The sequence below is a fragment of the Macrotis lagotis genome, chromosome 1, assembly GCF_037893015.1.
Source record: "Macrotis lagotis isolate mMagLag1 chromosome 1, bilby.v1.9.chrom.fasta, whole genome shotgun sequence".
NCBI classification, from domain to species: domain Eukaryota; kingdom Metazoa; phylum Chordata; class Mammalia; order Peramelemorphia; family Peramelidae; genus Macrotis; species Macrotis lagotis.
Window position 1 is genome coordinate 578675232 of NC_133658.1, and position 17746 is coordinate 578692977.

Sequence of the window (17746 nt, forward strand, 5' to 3'; positions counted from 1 at the left end):
CAGCAGCTTAGTCAAGGAAATCCAAAAAAATGCTGAAGAAAATAGCATGCTAAAAAACAGCTTAGGTCAAATGGATAAAACAGTTCAAAAAGTTATTGAGGAGAAGAATGCTTTAAAAAGCAAAATTGGCCAGATGGAAAAAGAGATAAGAAAACTCTCTGAGGAGAACAAATCCTTCAGACAAAGAATAGAACTCAGGGAGATTGATGAATTTACCAGAAATCAGGAATCAATACTTCAAAACCAAAAAAATGAAAAATTAGAAGAAAATGTGAAATATCTCATTGAAAAAACAACTGATATGGAAAACAGACTTAGGAAAGATAATTTAAAAATTATTGGAATACCTGAAAGTCATGATCAGGGTAAGAGCCTTGACATCATTTTCAAAGAATTACTACAGAAAAATTTCCCTGATATTCTAGAAGCAGAGGGCAAAATAGAAATGGAGAGAATCCACCGATCCCCCCGAGAAAGAGATCCCCAAAAACCAACCCCTAGGAATATTATAGCCAAGCTCCAGAACTCCCAAGTCAAAGAGAAAATATTACAAGCAGCCAGAAGGACACAGTTCAAATATCATGGAGCTGTAGTCAGGATAACACAGGACTTAGCAGCAGCTACATCGGAAGCTCATAGGGCTTGGAATACAATATACTGGAAGGCAAAAGAGCTTAGAATGCAGCCAAGAATGAACTACCCAGCAAGGCTGAATGTCCTCTTCCAGGGAAAAAGATGGACTTTCAATGAACCAGGGGAATTTCAAATGTTCCTTTTGGAATGGCCAGAGCTGAACAAAAGGTTTGATCTTCAGATACAGGACTCAAGTGAAGCATGGAGATTGGAGGAGAGGGGGGAAATATGAGGGACTTAATGAGGATGAACTGCATGTATTCCTGCATAGAAAAATGACACTGATAATACTCATATGAACCTTCTCAGTTAATAGAGCAGGTAGAGGGAGCTTTTATAGTTGAAGCACAGGAGAAAGCTGAGTTCGAAGATAAAATATGGTGGAAAAATGGAGTCAACAGAAAAAAAGGGAAATGGAATGGGAGAAAGAAAAAGGAGAGGGGGAATAGTCCAAGATATTTCATATAATAAGATTTTTTTTATTACAATGAGCTACTGCAATGATATGGAAGGGGGGAGGCAAGGGGGAATGAGGGAACCTTTGCTCTCATCAGAGATGGCTAGGAGAGGAAACAGCAAATATACTCAATAATAGGGTATAGACATCTGGAGTAAGAAGGAGGGGGGAACAGGGGGAAGGGGTGGGGATGTGAATAAAGGAGGAGAGGATGGACCATGGCAGGAGAGTGGTCAGATATAACACATTTTCTTTTTTACTTCTTGCAAGGGGCTGGGATTGGAAGGCCTGTCCAGGACCATGGGGCCAGGTGGATTCTGGGCCTAAGGGGTGGTATGGGGGCTCAGGGCTTCTTGGCCCCAGGACCAGGGATCTGTCTGCTGCACCACTCAGCGACCCTACAGCAGAGTCATAGTGAAAGGAGAGAGAAAATATAGTACATGGTAGTGGAGAAATAAGAAAGGAGGGAATTGCGATCAACAATGGCAACGTTGAAAAAATATGGAAGTAACTTCTGTGATGGACTTATCATAAAGAATGTGATCCACCCGTGACAGAGTTGTTGGTGTTGGAACAAAGACTCAAGCACATTTTTTATTATTATTTGGGGGAGGGTGCAGGGCAAGTGGGGCTGGGTGGCCTGCCTGGGGCCACATGGCAGGGTGATCTTTGGGTGTCTGGGGCCAGATTTGGACCCAGGTGCTCCTGGCTCAAGGGTGAATGTTCTGTTCGCCACCCAGCCACCCCTACTATTATTACTATTTTATTTTATTTTGGGTCTTTTTTTTTTTCTTTTCTTCTTTTTGGTTTTTGCAGGGCAGTGGGGATTGGGTGGCTTGCATGTCACACGGCTGGGTGATTGTTGGGTTTACACGAGGCTGGATATGGACTCAGGTGCTCATGGCTCCAGGGCTGGTGCTTTGTCCATTATGCCACCTGGCCATAACTACAATTATTACTATTTTTTTAATTTTAATTTTTTTTCTCTCCCCTTTACTTTTTTCACCCAAGCAAGTCTATCTATATTCATGGGGGGAGGGGTATTTTTTTACTTGTAAACAAGAATATTTTATTAATGTAAAAGAACATTTGTACAAAATGAGAATAAAAAATAAATTTAAAAAAGAATAATATTATTCAGAAGTAACTGCCCTATTGGAATTCAAAGTATGGTTAATCAATATTCGATCCTACTTAATATTTTCATGACTAAGCACCATGATCACCAAGTTAAGAAAACCCTATCAGTCCTTTAGTAGGGAGAGGGAAGAGGAAGTAAACAAGGAGGCCAAAATAATGCCTTACCATTGAGTAGCCAGGTGACGTGTGGTATGGGCATCCCTTCTATGGTACAATGTAACACAAAGTCCTCACCCTCTATGACTGTACAATCCTTCAGGACACTGGAAAAAGAAGGGGCCATCTGATTGACTCGTGGTCCTATTAAGGGAAAGAACAGGCCAGTTGTCAGCAATGAATTTGTTCATTCAAGCACAATCTAGTTAAATAGAAATGAAAGGAGAAATGCTGCCTACATACATACACACACCAAGTTAGATTTCACAGGGCAGAATAATAATTGTAATGTTTATAAATTCACAGGAAATGAAGTGTAAGGAAAGACTGAGTGATAAAATCATGGAGTCAATTGTCCTTATACAAATGTATAGCCAAATAAAGAAAATAAGAATACAAGGATAAAAATTGGACCTCCTAAGTATCATTGAGACATAATAAGATAACTGAGTTTAAATCTAGTTTCAGATACTCTAAACTGTTTTTGTGACCTGGGCAAGTCACCGAATTCTGATTGTGTACAAACACACCACACACACACACACACACACACACACACACACACACACACGGTGAGAGAGATAGAAACAGAGAGATGGAGAAACAGGGAGACAGAGAAAAGAGATGCATGGTTCTAGACAAATTTACCCTAGAGAAATAAGAAAATTAAACCGGATTTGCTATTTCATTGCTATGGGTATCATCTCCAGTGAGAAAGGAGATTAACAGAAAGTTCAATTTTTATGCTACTTCATACATGATTTATTCTCTCATAACTAACTGCAAGTACTCTCCCCTCTAGAAAAAATTTGTATTTAGTTATATCTATATGGGTTGCTTCCCCACCAAATAGAATATAAGCTCCATTTGGGGAGAGATGGCTTCATTTTTGTTTCTAGCTAAAAGGGGTTTAAATAGGAATGAAAGGAGGAACACTGCCTACAAACATACACCAAGTTAGATTTCACAAGGCAGAATAATAATTGTGATGCTTATAGTAATTCATAGGAAATGAAGTTTAAGGAAAGACTGAGTGACAAAACCATGGAGTCAAATTGAGCACATAGAAGATACATCACAACAACAACAATAAGCATTCATATAACACCTAAATATCTGCAAATTGCTTTACATCTGCTATCGTATCTGGGAGAAATGAGCTATTATTAGTGTCATTTTAGAGATCAGGAAACAGAGATACAGATTGTGGCATGTCCAAAGTTAGCAAGCACTTATCCATGGCTAGGTAATGTACTGGAGATAGAGAAAGGCAAAAAACCTTAGTCCCTGACCTTAATGAACTCATATTCAAATCAGGGAGATGATATGGAAACAACTATATAAATATAATATATATATAAGGGATAATCTCAAAGGAAAAGATTAATGGAGACCAGAAAAGGTTTCCTACAAAAAGGTGGGGCATTAGTCAAGACTTAATGAAACTGAGAGGTAAAAGTGGGGAGAGAGAACAGCAATGCAATCACAGCAGACAGCCTAGGAAAAGGCAGGGGAGATAATGCTATCTTTTGCAAGAAACAACAAGAACAGTGCCTTTGTCATCATTTAGGTGAGTCTGCAGTCCGGTCAGAGCTTATACTTACTGGCTATTCTCTAAATCTGCTTAGATCAAAGGTGCCATCACTGGCCCCTGTCTTTACTGTATCTAGTTTTATCAATTTTATCTAGATAGTTCCCTGAGTTGTGTCCTAGGTGACCTGGCGGATAACAGTGCTGGGCCTGGAGTCAGAAAGAAGAAAAAGACAGACCTGCCTTCAAAGGAGCTTATATTCCAATAGGGGAAGATAACAGGAATAAAAGAAACAAGAGACATTGGGAGTCCCACAAAACTCTGTTGGTATAAAGTTGTCACATTTTGTTTATCTCAATTGTTTCTACCATTCTGTATTTTCTCTATTCTCCCACTCTCCATGTGAAAACTATTCTAGACTAGCCTTAAAAAAAGAAACTTGAAAAAATGAAAAAAGGCCTGAATTCAAGTCTTGTTTCTGATACTATCTGTGATATTATCTATGTGACTTCAGGGAAGTCATTTCACCTATCTAGACCTCAGCTACCTCATCTGTGTAATGAGAAGTTTAGACTAGATGGCTTCTGAGATCATTTTCAACTTAGATCTAGGATCTTAGGATGGTGGGCAGTGAGATGGCATAGTGGGTAAGAACACTGAGCCTACAGTCAGGAAAGCCTAGATTGAAATCCTGCTTCAGATATTTACTAGCAGTGTGACTAGGAACAGGTAAGCCTTTCTGTGCCTCAATATCTTCAACTACAAAATGATTGGATTCAATGACTAATAAGATCCTTTCTAGCTCTAAATCAGGGAGAGGAAATGTCTGGTGTAATGGAGGTATAAGGCCCACAAAAACATTTGGTCTGGTGCTCCCAGAAAATTCAATATAACTAGAAGCTTTTTTAGGGGTGAACTAATTACATGTTTGACCAAGTATGGCAGGTTAATTTTAAAGCTGATAATTTTGTGTGGCCTGACAATAATTATAAATATCCAACAGGCCCTTGGCAGAAAAAAGGTTCTCCACTTGTACTCTAAATCAAGAATTTTATGATCCCACAACTCTGGAACATGATTTTGAATGACTTGACTTCACATGCCCCCAAAGGCAAGTTCTGTTTCATGAAACAGATAGTCAACTCATGGAAATCATTACCCTAAGAAAGGGAACAGGCTAAAAATATAAATAGATTCAAAAAAGTTTAAATAAATTCATAGAGGACAGAACCATAATAGGAAACATGGTTGTTTTGGGACACGCTCATATCCTTTGAGCATGACTTCCAAGAGTACAACCAATCCCCATCTGTCAGACACAGAACACAAAGCTTTACAGCCCAGTGATATGCCTCAGAATTGCAATTTTCTCTGATTATTACTATTTTGTTCCGAAGATAAATAAGGTACCAGGCATCCATCATAAAACAATTATAAGCAGCATACTCCTTCTGGGGAGAAACAACATTTAGGTAGGATGATGTCCCTGCATGCAATAATAGATATCATCATCTTCATAAATGGAATCATTACAGTCTATTAGCATAGAATAAATAACAAAATATAGACCATTATAATATGGAACATTATAAAATTGCAACATTATAGGTTTAGATCTGTACTAGACCATATTGTTGTTTGTACCTTTTCTGGTCATGTTCCCCTGACTCTTCATGACTTCCTTTAGAGTTTTCTTGGCAAAGATTACAGAGTGATTTGTTATTTCCTTTTCCAATTCATTTTACAGATAAGCAAACTAAGGCAAATGGGGTGACCTGTCCAGGGTCACACAGCTAGTAAATATCTTAAGGCTGGATTTGAACTCATAAAGATGAGTCTTCCTAATTTAAGCCTAGTGTTCTTTTCACTCTACCACCTAGCTGCCCCAAATAGGTCACAGAAGTCACTTTTTCAAAATCCCTTACTAGGTGATGAAACTGAAGCCCCAAACCCCAACATCATGTACATAGTAAGCCAAGTTGGGATCTAAAACTAGATACAAAATCAAGTATTTCATGTATCCTAAGGATGAAGGCTATTACCAATGGAATGAGAGGAAATCAATAGAAACTTTATGATATTAAGTGGCCCAATTTGAGCTGGGTTTAAGGGATAAGTAGGAAATGGACAGATGAATAGGGAGAGGGAGATATTCTGGGTATAAGGAACAATATGAAATTTAATTGGCCTATAAAAGGATTAGTGACAAATATTGAGATAAGATGGGAAAGGTAGAATGTCACCAAATTATCAGGGGCCTTGGAAAGGAGAGTGATAATTACTTGGAAGACAATAAAGAGCCAATGAAGATTTCTGAGCAAAGGAGTATATAATCCATTCTCTATAGAATGGAAAACAGGCTGGGCATTAGGAGAATATTGCAGTAATCTAGGTGGCTATAGTAGGGTAGAATAAAAAGGAGGGCACTGATATCAAAGTTGTTACAGCTCCCAGGCACCACTTGGATAGGAGAGCTGAGAAAGAGAACAACCTCAAAGTTTTAAGAGTCAATTTGTCAAATAAAGGAGGCCATGTGATTTTTAATCCAGCTAATAGAAATAGTGAGGTCAGAAGGAAAACCAAGATAGGTTTACACAAATTCCATTGGAGGTGCTAAATGGGAATCCTAGACTGAGATATCCTATAAGTAGATGGAGATGCACATCTGGAAGGAGAGGACAGTTAGAACCGGAGGAGTAGATGTAATACCTGAAGTCATGGTACTTAATGAGATTGTCAAGGGAGAGAGGTGAGTCAAGCAAAGAGTCTGTGAAGGTGCTGCTTTCAAAGTGAATGAAGGACAGAATAAACAATAATATGAAATACTGAAGAGGATAAAAGGATCATAGATTTTGAGCTGAAAGGGCCTTTAGATGTCACTGAATACAACACTGTGATTTTACAGGTGAGGAAACTGAATCACTGAAAGGTTATTTAACTTGTTCCTGGTTATGCAGCTAATAAGACAATTGAGTAGAATGAAGATTGAAAAAGTGATCATTGGATTTAATGATTAAGAGGTCACTGGTGACCTTTTAGATTTACAGATTAGCCCCAGATTAATGCAGATGGAAACTACTTTGGTGAAGCAGAGAGGTCCAGCTTGGAGTCAGAGGATGCTCACATCATGCTTCTTCTAATTACTAACTTGTATGACTTTGTAACCTCACTCGCTTTTGTCTCAGTTTCGTCATTGATAAAATAAAGTGGTTGGACTCTCATGACAAGTAAGATACCTTCTCATTATACCTATGATACTAATAATAGAAGGAACCAGGGCTGAGTGGATGATGATAAGGAGGGGAAGAAGAGAGCCAAAAGGAGGGTTCTCATGGGATGGGATAAGAAGTACATGAAAAAGAGAAAGAATGATTCTTAGAGAAAGAGCTTGGTGGAACCAGAGAAGGAAGGATACAATGGAATCAAAGGCACAGGTTAAATGATTGGCCTCAATGAATTTTTTCTGTGACCAATGGGAAGATGAAGAAAACAAAGAAGAAGTCTAAGAAGCTTTCAGGGGTGGAGGAGGGTACTTTTTAGAACTTATTTTTGAGTGGTCTTGATCATAGTGATACAGGAGGCTGTTTCATGTCATGAATGTTCCTAGGCAGGGATACATCTTGAAGAAAGAGAGGAAAAGTTTTAGAATAGTCATTATGGGAAATGAAATAGAGTTCATAAGAGGATATGTGTGAGTGTGCATATATGGAAAAATTCATCCCATTTGCATGTCTATCTCCCAATGCAATGGTTTTGGGGGCTTTTTAGGTCTTTGAAAGGCACATGGGGTTAAATGGCTTGCCCAAGGCCACACAGCTAGGTAATTATTAAGTGTCTGAGGCTGGATTTGAACTCAGGTACTCCTGACTCCAGGACCAATGCTCTATCCACTGCGCCACCTAGCTGCCCCACAATGGTTTTAATATATGGGGTATGTGTCAAACTGAGATTTAAATCAATATAAAGAGAAATAGACTTCTCATATTATTCTCTCAACCCCATCCTCATCTCCTGCCACTTAAAAGAAGGCTAATATGGTGAATTCTCAATCACTTTAAGTAAGTCACCATCTACTTAAGATTCCTTATATTTTAGCTAAGGAAATTGCAAGAAAGGGAAGTGAAGTGATTTGTTGAGAAAATACATGCAATAATAGCTACGTGGAATTCTCAATCATTTTAAGTAAATCACTTAAAGTCTCTAAGTTTTTTCATCTATACAATGAGGAGACTGGATTAGGTGGTTTTTAAAGTTCCTTCCATTTCCAAATCTATGCTCTAATGATCTGTGCATGTAGAATGGCATCATTCTAGAGTAGATATGATTCCCCTATAACAAATAACTTCTTTTTGGTCTTGGGATACATCAAAAGATGCTTTTGCTCTAGAATCATCTTCTTGATTAAAGTTTCTGATTACACAGAAGGTTGTGGAGGAAGGAATCAAAGAAGTGGAATCGGTCAGGTGAATCATCTCCCCTTAGAAAATTAAGAAGTAGCTAACTGCATATGAAGAGGAAACACTCACTTCTGACTGTCAGCATCCACCGGCTGGTCACCCGGCCTTTGCTGTTGTGGGCCACACAGCTGTAGCTGCCACTGTCTTCCATCTGAGCCTTCTGTAGGCAGAGGCAATGGGTAACATTTTCATCTTCATATATATGGATCCCTTCATTTTCCATCAGAAGGGTATTGTCCCGAAACCATTCCACAGTTGGCTTTGGAGTTCCTGAAACTACAGGAATGGAGGGTATGTAAAGACTGAAGGATAGGGTCAATGGCTGAAGTTGGGAAAGATGAGAAGGAAAGGAGAGCACCAGTTTTTATTAATTAAAATCTGTCCAGTTCCCTACCTCTCTGAACAATGCCTTTTATCCCAAAGAATGCACAGAATTGCTCCTTTTCTCAGTATCCTTTTTTCAGTAGTGGCCTCATTTTATAATTTATTATGAAATATTTCAAAGGACAAGTACCATGGATATTTTTTATTAGATTGGGAAATCTTCAGGCCTCATGGAATTAAGTATTCCCTGAAGCTAGAGTCTAGGACTCCTTGCCCTTGGGATTCCTTCTAGGATACACAGGGTTCTGATGGGCCCTAAGGAACTTGGAACTGAGAAGAAAATTAAAGGCAGAAACTATTATGCCCAAAGGAAAATAGGTCTGGGTTCCATGATCTCACTCACCCTGACATCTGAACTTGACTTCATCACCTTCCTGGATTTCCTGACTTTCAGGCTGGGTCAAGAATTGAGGAGATTCCCCAAGGCTCTTGTTTCTTCGGTTTTCAAGGGTAATTTTCTTGGTTGCAACTTTGGTCTCCAGCTCTTGGTTCTTAGAATCAAACTCCATTGACAGAGAAGATGCCGGAGGCTGAGCGATGGGCATCTTTTTCTCTTCCGCCTGAAATGGGAGGTTGCCTTTGGCTCGTGGCTTGGTTTCAACAGGGGCTTTTACAGATTGTAGAATGATGGTGCTTGACGTCTTCTGAAGGACTGGGGCCAACTCTGGGGCTTTCTCATTCAGCTTGTAGAGGGGTTCTGGACGAGACTGACTCAGGGACTGGGGTTGTCTATGTGATCTTTCATTTTCTCCAGAGAACCTGCTTGGGAGGTCTGAGTAATTTTGATTCTTATCCACCCTTTCTGTACAACTAGGTTGGGAATGCTTTAAGATTTTGTCAGTTGTTACCTTCTTAGTTTCTGAACTTTCAGCCTTAACTGCATTCAAGGGGAATCTGTGGGCAGGGAAAGAGAGGGAATAAATTGATTTAGAGAATAAAATAATCACCAGGCTACTTATAGACATTATTCATCACAAAGTCAGAATTCAGAGACAATAAAACATCATAAAATCAAAAAAGAGTTAATAAGACACCTTTCCCCTGACTAGGAAGTAATGTTTTATAGGAATGTGGTGAAATGAATAGTCACCCTTAAAACTAACTAGTCAGAGAACCAAAGAAAGTATTGAATAACTATAACTAATAACAATAGTTTCATAAATAATATTTATATAGTACTTTAGGTTTACATACATTATTCAGTTGAGCCTCACAATAATTCTGTATGGCCTATTTATGAAGCCTGTTTTACAGATGAGGTAACTGAGGCTGAGAGAGGTTAAGGTCAAGTTATCTGCCTGGGGTCATGTAGCTAGTAGGTGTCCTACTGATGAACTAAACTCAGGTCTTTCTGACTCCAAGACGCAGATTGTGTAGGTCTTAAATTTGGCACCTTATCCAGTATCCAACCTTTTGTCTCTGATTCTCTCAGCCCTGAATGAGCCTTGAGTGAGACTGGTGATCTTATAATTCCTCCTGAAATTATCAGGAAAGTATTTCTGGTGGAGAGAAGCTTGGTGCTGAATATTAAGGAAAGACCTGCCAAAATACCACTCCAATCTCCCAATGATAATAACAGTGGACTCTTAAAGGCCATGACAAGGCAACATGAGCTCTAGTAGGTACATTCTAGTGCAATCACCTCACACTTCAAAAAAGGATAAAAGCCTGCTGGTGGGTCTCCTTGGCTCAAGCGTCTCCTCTCTCCAATCCATTTTTCATTGAATCAAAGGAATTGTTCTAAAATACAGGTCTACATCACCGCCTGCTTCTACTCAATAAACTTCATTGGCTTTCCCTTCATCCTTAGGACCAAATACAGAATCCAGTTTGATGTTCAAAGCCCTTCATTACTTCACTGTTTCCTTTCCAATTTTCTTAACTCTTATTCCCTACTCTTTGTTCTAATGACTTCCTGGCTATTGCATCTCTTGCCTTGAGGTATTTTCTCTGGCTTTCCCTCATGTCTGAAATGTTATTCCTCCTCTTCACCTAGATTCCTTTAAGTCTCAACTAATTTACCATTTTTTACAGGAAGCTTTTCCTAACCTCTCCTAATTCTAGTGCCTCCTCTTATTTATCTTGTTTGTGCATATTTGTTTATTAGTAGCCTCTCTCATTAGACTGTGAGTTCCTTGAGGGCAGAGTACAATTTCTTTTGCCCTTAATAGGAAACTAATAAATATTTATTGACTGATTGACCTTCTGATATCAAGCTAAAAAGACTATGAATCCCTACTCATTGATGTACTAGATGACTGTCAATTGAAGTTGAACCTAATTTTAAAGTTTGGAGAGGCTTATCATGGATATCAGTTACCAGGTGACACATTATTTTGGTCACGGTAAATCATCAACAACACTTAAAAAGAAGAGGTTGGACAAATTGGCCTCTCAGGTCCCTTCTAGTACTAGACCTGGTATCCTATAACTTCCTCAGTCATGAAACTTGTAATAGTGAAAGGAAAGAAAGCAACTTCAAAAAGAGGACATTTTCAAATCATTGGATACTTTTAGCAAAGACAGAAGCATAAGGGAGATTTGCAGAAGGCATCAAAAATCATACAAGGGTCTAATGGTTGACTGTTAAAATCATTAAAGACTGCCTCGCAGTCTTCTTATAATTTATTCCCCACCATGATACAGTCTAACTCTACTGGTCTAATTTCTGATGCCTACACACTCTGTTCTTGGTCTTGGGTTTTTGCCTAGGCTCTCCTCTATGACTAGAATGTTCTCCCTGCCCATCTCTGGGTCCCCCCCTTCAACACTTGGCTCACCATTCTCAGGACATCTTCTTGTCTATTCCTACACCCTTCCCTGACTCCAATTACTGCTGGTACCTCCCCTCTGAGAGGACTCTCAAGCTACACAGATACATATATATGAATATTTGCTGTGGACATGTGTGTTCATATTTATATATTAGGCTATATAGCAAGGTAAAACTAATTATTATAAGGACAATATGCATATAATTATGTGTTTATATAAAAATACATACACATGTACATATTATATATACATATAGTTTTTCATATATATATACATCTATCTATCTATATATAGTAAGAACAAATAACAGGACAACATGCAAATGACTATGTGTGCCTATATTTTTGTATATTCATATATATATATATATACACACATGTAGTTATAAAGGACAATCTCTACAATAAAGACAAAATACTTCTAAACATATATTTTGTATTAAGACATCAAGTAATATAATAACAAAAACATACAAATGGCTATGTGTGTATAGATAGATAAAATGTCTTAGGTGTATGCATGTATACATATAGTTGAAATCATTATGTAGCAAGGTGCACATACACAGAAGATCAAACTATATAATAAGGACAACATGCAAATAAATGCATATCTGTGTATATACACACAAACATACATATAGACAACAAAAACTCTCTTGTGCCTTTTGTTGGTAACCTTGGTGGTTAGCATAGAATCTGATCCATAGACTTTGCTTAATAAATGCTTACTGACTAACAATATAGTGCTCCACTATTTTTCTTGGTGATGCACTGAAGAAGTACCAATTTTTGATCAAATCCCAAACTTTTCTGTGTAACTGGAATGTATGAGATCACCATCATTTCTCTTCCTTGTGATGCCAGGCTCATTCCCTGACCAGGTGAAGAATCTCCCAGAAACATTCTGAAGAAGGTTGTGGTGACTTGAATCAAATTTACAGTCTCCACACAGGCATGAGAAGTTGACAGTTCTCAGCACTGCTATCTTCTCAAAGTATTCATCCTCCTGACACCGAGACAAGTATGTGGGAATAAAAAGAACTGAAGAAAACAATAAAGAGAAATCTCATACCAGGGAACCATTTATGGTGTGGAGGTAAGAAGACTGGTTTTGGAATCAGAAGAATGATGTCAGGTAAAATTCAGATTTTGCCACCAATTAGCTGTGACACCTCGAGCAAGTCATTTAAACTCTCTGAGGCTCAGTGTCCTCATGTGTAAAATGAGGATTATAATACTTACCCTACACACCTAAAGAATGTTATGCAAGACAATGAAAAGAATGGAATTGAAAGCTTTCAGCAACCATAAGGTAACATTAAAATGTCAATGATCATTCTTAGCTTATATAAATATATTTTTATTACTACTATTACTAGTATATTAAAGTGACAATTTTAGAGCAAATCTTAATATTATTTTTCCCTTTCCTTTTTCAGTTCATGGTAATGATAGAAAATTCAATAATCATGAAACTCAAACATACCTATTTGCCTTATCTGTACCTGTAAAAAGAAGAAGGAAAAGGATAAGTGACCAATGATGGAGCATCTTACAAACCAAAGAAAAGATAAGTGACTTTACCCAACACTTTACAACTCCAAACTGTCTTGTCTTTATCCTTCATGTACACTCACTCCAGTCAAAAACTCCCAAATTCTATTCTCCCAGTACTTGATTTTTTTGGGGGGGGGGATTAATGCTTCTGAGAGGTATCATGGCAGAGGGATAGAGAAAAGACCAGGGTCTTTAGACTCTGGCTCAAATCTGGCCCTAAGACACTTTAAGGCATGTGACCCTGGATAAGACCATTGCTAAGCATCTCCAAGCAATTCACTGAAACTAGAAGTTGCACAAAAATGGTGAGGGGCTTCTTACAAGGAATTCTCTAAAGCTAGGAAGTCACAGGTCCAGATTTAGATCTATTAATTCTAGGTGGAAAAAATTATGGGGGCCTAATGATTAACATTTTCACAGGTCCGGATTTAACTCTACTAATTCTAGATGGGAAGAATTATTGGGGGGGGGGGTGTGGCTGGGTGGCGAAGTAGATAGAACACCGGCCCTGGAGCCAGGAGTAGCTGAGTTCAAATCCGGCCTCAGACACTTAATAATTACCTAGCTGTGTGGCCTTGGGCAAGCCACTTAACCCCATTGCCTTGCAAAAAAACCCCAAAAAACTTAAAAACAATTATGGGGGCTTATAGTAACAACTTAGGGTAAGAGGAAGCTTTTGTACTGAGGGTCAGTGATCTCCAAAAGAGGAAGCAAATGATTTCCAATCACATGTTCACAGATAAACTTAATGTGTTAGTAACAGGAAAAATAGTAGAAATTACAAAATGACATGAGTAGTTTTCAGAATATAATAAACAAAATACATATTCTTGCTTAAAATTGTGGAAAAATAGGCATGGAAGGTCTCTTAAATTGATAAAGAGTACTCTGTGTGTATATAACAGTCTAAGTTACTATAGAGATTAACTGTAATACCAACTAAAAGACTTTTATATGATATATAACATGATAAATTAATATTGAAATTTACCTGACAGAACAAGAAGACATGAACAAGACTATACATAAACGTAAGCGTATATATGTATATACATACTTAAACACGCACACACATATATACAAACACACACATATTTCAATGCATAGGAATCTATGGATAAATGTATATGCATCTATATATCTGCAAACTATAGGTTTATAAAATGTTATAAAACCTCAGAGACTCCTAAGTCACTTAACTGCTTCATTTTCCTAATCTGAAAAATAATGAAAATAAATAGCACCTACTACTTACTTGTTGTGAGGATAAACTGAGATATTTGTAAAGCACTCTTAAAGCTTTAATAACAACAACAATAATAAAGTTATTGTGGCTAATATTGGTATTGTTACATACAGTATATATAAAAACACACTGAAGTTTTATCATGCATATTTATATGTACATGTAGCATATGTAGACAGACTTGTCTTCTCAGACTATATATAATATATGTATATATATATATTTACAAAGTGAATGTTATAAGAAAAATATAATATTGACCTGAAAACAAAAACAAATAACTGAATAGAAATATACAAACTAAAATCAGAAATTAATGAAACAAAACAGAACCATAAAAAGAAGTATATGTTTATTCAGTACTTGGCTATTGCCTTCTTAATTATTTTTCCTTACTAAGCATTCTAGTCATCATTCAATTCCTGTATTAAATACTAATGATTAATGAACTTGTGTCTACACATACTTCACAATGACAAATTTAAGATGGGCTAAAGAAAATTCTATGATAAAACCTATTAGTAACAAAAAGAACTTTTAGAAGAAAGCAAACAACATACATGGCTGCAGGGGAAGGGAGATGATTTTATGGATTTCAGTAGAGATGTTGGATTTTTTTCCTTCTTTTGAGTCAGGTCTATGATTGCATTGAACTTGGGAGTGTCTACTGAGGAATATCCCATATGGATCAAGTTGCCATGACAAATGAAGAGGCTTGTTAGAGCAGCTATATCCAGAAAAAGTACTAGAACTTTCACACTCTAAAACAGTTATCTTTGTAGTAATATAAATCTCAAAAAGAATTTAAAGGAAATCCTGGTACATAGTAAAGATAACACTAGATTTGGAATATTAGAGGGAGCATTAGATTTAGAGAAAAGTTAAACTGCATTTCAGTTCCAGTTTTACTACATTGAGAGAGAGATTTATTATTTTCCTCCAGTTTTTTCTCATTTAATATTTGTCATTTGTTTAAATTTTAAAAAAAGATCAAAGATTTAGAGCCCATATGGACTTCAGTCACCATCTACTTAAGATTCCTTATTTTTTAGCTAAGGAAATTGCAAGAAAGGAAAGTGAAGTGATTTGTTGAGAAAATACATGCAATAATAGCCATGTGGGATTTGAATTCAGGTATTCTGACTACAAAGCTATTACCAATGCCACTGTACCAGAAAGAACATGGAGCCTACAAACTATAGATCAGTGATCTTGATTCTTAGCAAAACTCTAGAGTTATGGTTAACACCAAGAAAAGGAAGAAGTGATTACAAAGAAATAGCAAGGCTTAATCAAAATTAGCTCATGCCAAATTAACCTAATTTTCTCTTTTTTCATGGGAATGTTGTAGATACTGTTTACCTAGATTTTTACCAAGGCACTTGACAAAAGTGCTCTTGCTAATTTTGGGGACAAAATGAACTAGAACAAGTTCAATTAGCTGGATTTGAAGGTGATCGAATAACTGGCCCCAGTGAGCAGTCATTCTCTCTCTCCTCTGTTGGATTCTTCTCCAGATCATGTCCTCTAATTAGAGGGGTCCTTCATGATTTTGTCTTGGGTCTTCTCTCTCTGATATTTTGCTTGGTGATCTCTACTCCTATGGATTTAATTATCTTCTCAAAGCTAATGATTCTTAAATCTACCTTTCTTGCCACAAACTCTTCATTGGCCTCAGACGCCCCTTCCCCAACTACCTTTCAGACATCTCAGAATGAATATCCATAGAATGTCTAAAACAGAACTTTTCCCTAAATCCTCTGTCCCACTCAACTTCCCTGTTATTGAAAAGTGCAACATCATCTCCCTAGTCCCCCAGGATCAGAACCTAGGAGTCATCCTAGATTTGTGACCATTTTTCACCCAATCTTATGCCAATGCCTATCAATTTCTCCAATGTATACCCCCTTCTCTCCTGTGAAACTCTTGCCATTTTAAAGCAGGTCCTTATCCTCTCAGCTCTTGACATTTTCTCTTGCTATCCCTATGTCTGGAATACCTCCCCGCCTCTGCTCTGACTACTGATCTCCCTGACTTCCTTGAAGTCTTAATTAAAATCCCATCTTTTACTGGAAGCCTTCTCCAATTCTCTTTATTCCAGAGCCTTCCCCCTTTTAATTAATTGTCATTTATTCTCTATATAAATTACAAAGTATACACTTGTTTGCTAGTAGTCTCCCTTACTAGATTGTAAATTCCTTGGGGTCAGGGAGTGTCTTTTGCCTCTTTTTTGTATCCCTAGCACTTAGCCCAGTTCTTTACTGAATAATCTTTATAGAATTGAAAATGAATTGATGTCAACCTGGAAAGAGATGGTTTGGAAAGAAAACTAGAATTAGATTCAAAGGCTTTGAATTTGGATTGAAATTTGGGGGCAGCTAGGTGGAGCAATGAATAGAGTCCTGGAGACAGGAGGACCTGAGTTCAAATGCGACCTCAGACACTTAATCATTACCTAGCTGTGTATGACACTGGGCAAGCCACTTAACCCCATTGTCTTACAAAAAGCCAATTTCAGTTTTGCCCCTGACCATTAATATAATCTTGGACAAATCATTTAACCTATCTGGACCTTGATTTTTCTTCCTTATAAATGTAAGGATTGAACTAAAGTTCCTTAAAACCAAAATCATCATCATCATCATCATCATCATCATCATAATGATAATTAATATTTGAATAGCACTTTAAAATTTACAAAGCACTTTATAAACACTTTTTCATTTTATCCACACAACAAGCCTTGAAAATAAGTACTATTATTATTTTCATTTTATAGATGAGGAAACTGAGGAAGAAAGTGAACAGAAATAAAAGAATAGGATGGCACTTGTAGGGGGAAGCAAAATTAAGATTTTTTTTGTCTTTATCTTTTTGCATTGAAACAACATGATGAGGGATTTTTGGCATGTTTGAAGGTGGGTATAGGGGAAAGGAAAGGTGGGTGTAGGGGTTAAAGATAGAAGATAGTAAAAGGAAAAGGAATAAATATAAGTGCCAAATGTTTCAAGACTGGAAATCACTGGGCTTAAAGGTCTAGATGAGGCAGTTGTCTTTTTAGAGGAACTAGGGAATTTATTTTTTACTCAGGACAGCCAGGAAAGAGATTTTGAACACGTCTTTTAATTTAAGGTCTCTTATTTTTGAGATGGACTAGATGGCTCTCTTTAAGGTGGTTGGCTATCATGTCATTGAAACAGGAGTCTAAATCATTAGAAGAGAGGGAAGTAAAATGGAGCTGGGATTAGAGAAGGAGACTGAAGACCTTTGGTAGTGTTTTCCTACAAAATTAATAAGAAATGAATAGAAGAGTAGAAATTCCAGATTAAGTAGAACAGGATGTTGGAGCAGGTCAGACCTATAAAGTTCTACTGCTAATAAACAGTAAAAGTAGACTGGGACAAAAGA

General features: G+C 37.4%; 1 protein-coding gene across 4 annotated transcripts in view; it reads right to left on the reverse strand.

Annotated features, from left to right (window-relative positions):
• Nucleotides 1-17746, reverse strand: part of MYLK (myosin light chain kinase) — a 410235-nt gene that overhangs the window by 186022 nt on the left and 206467 nt on the right. For all 4 annotated transcript variants that reach the window (XM_074214675.1, XM_074214673.1, XM_074214672.1 and 1 more), the window contains exons 7-10: nucleotides 13022-13040; nucleotides 9102-9652; nucleotides 8444-8650; nucleotides 2396-2530 (exon numbers count right to left, since the gene is read on the reverse strand). In XM_074214675.1, coding sequence (XP_074070776.1) covers nucleotides 2396-2530; nucleotides 8444-8650; nucleotides 9102-9652; nucleotides 13022-13040 — 912 coding nt within the window. The remainder of the gene's footprint in view (nucleotides 1-2395; nucleotides 2531-8443; nucleotides 8651-9101; nucleotides 9653-13021; nucleotides 13041-17746) is intronic.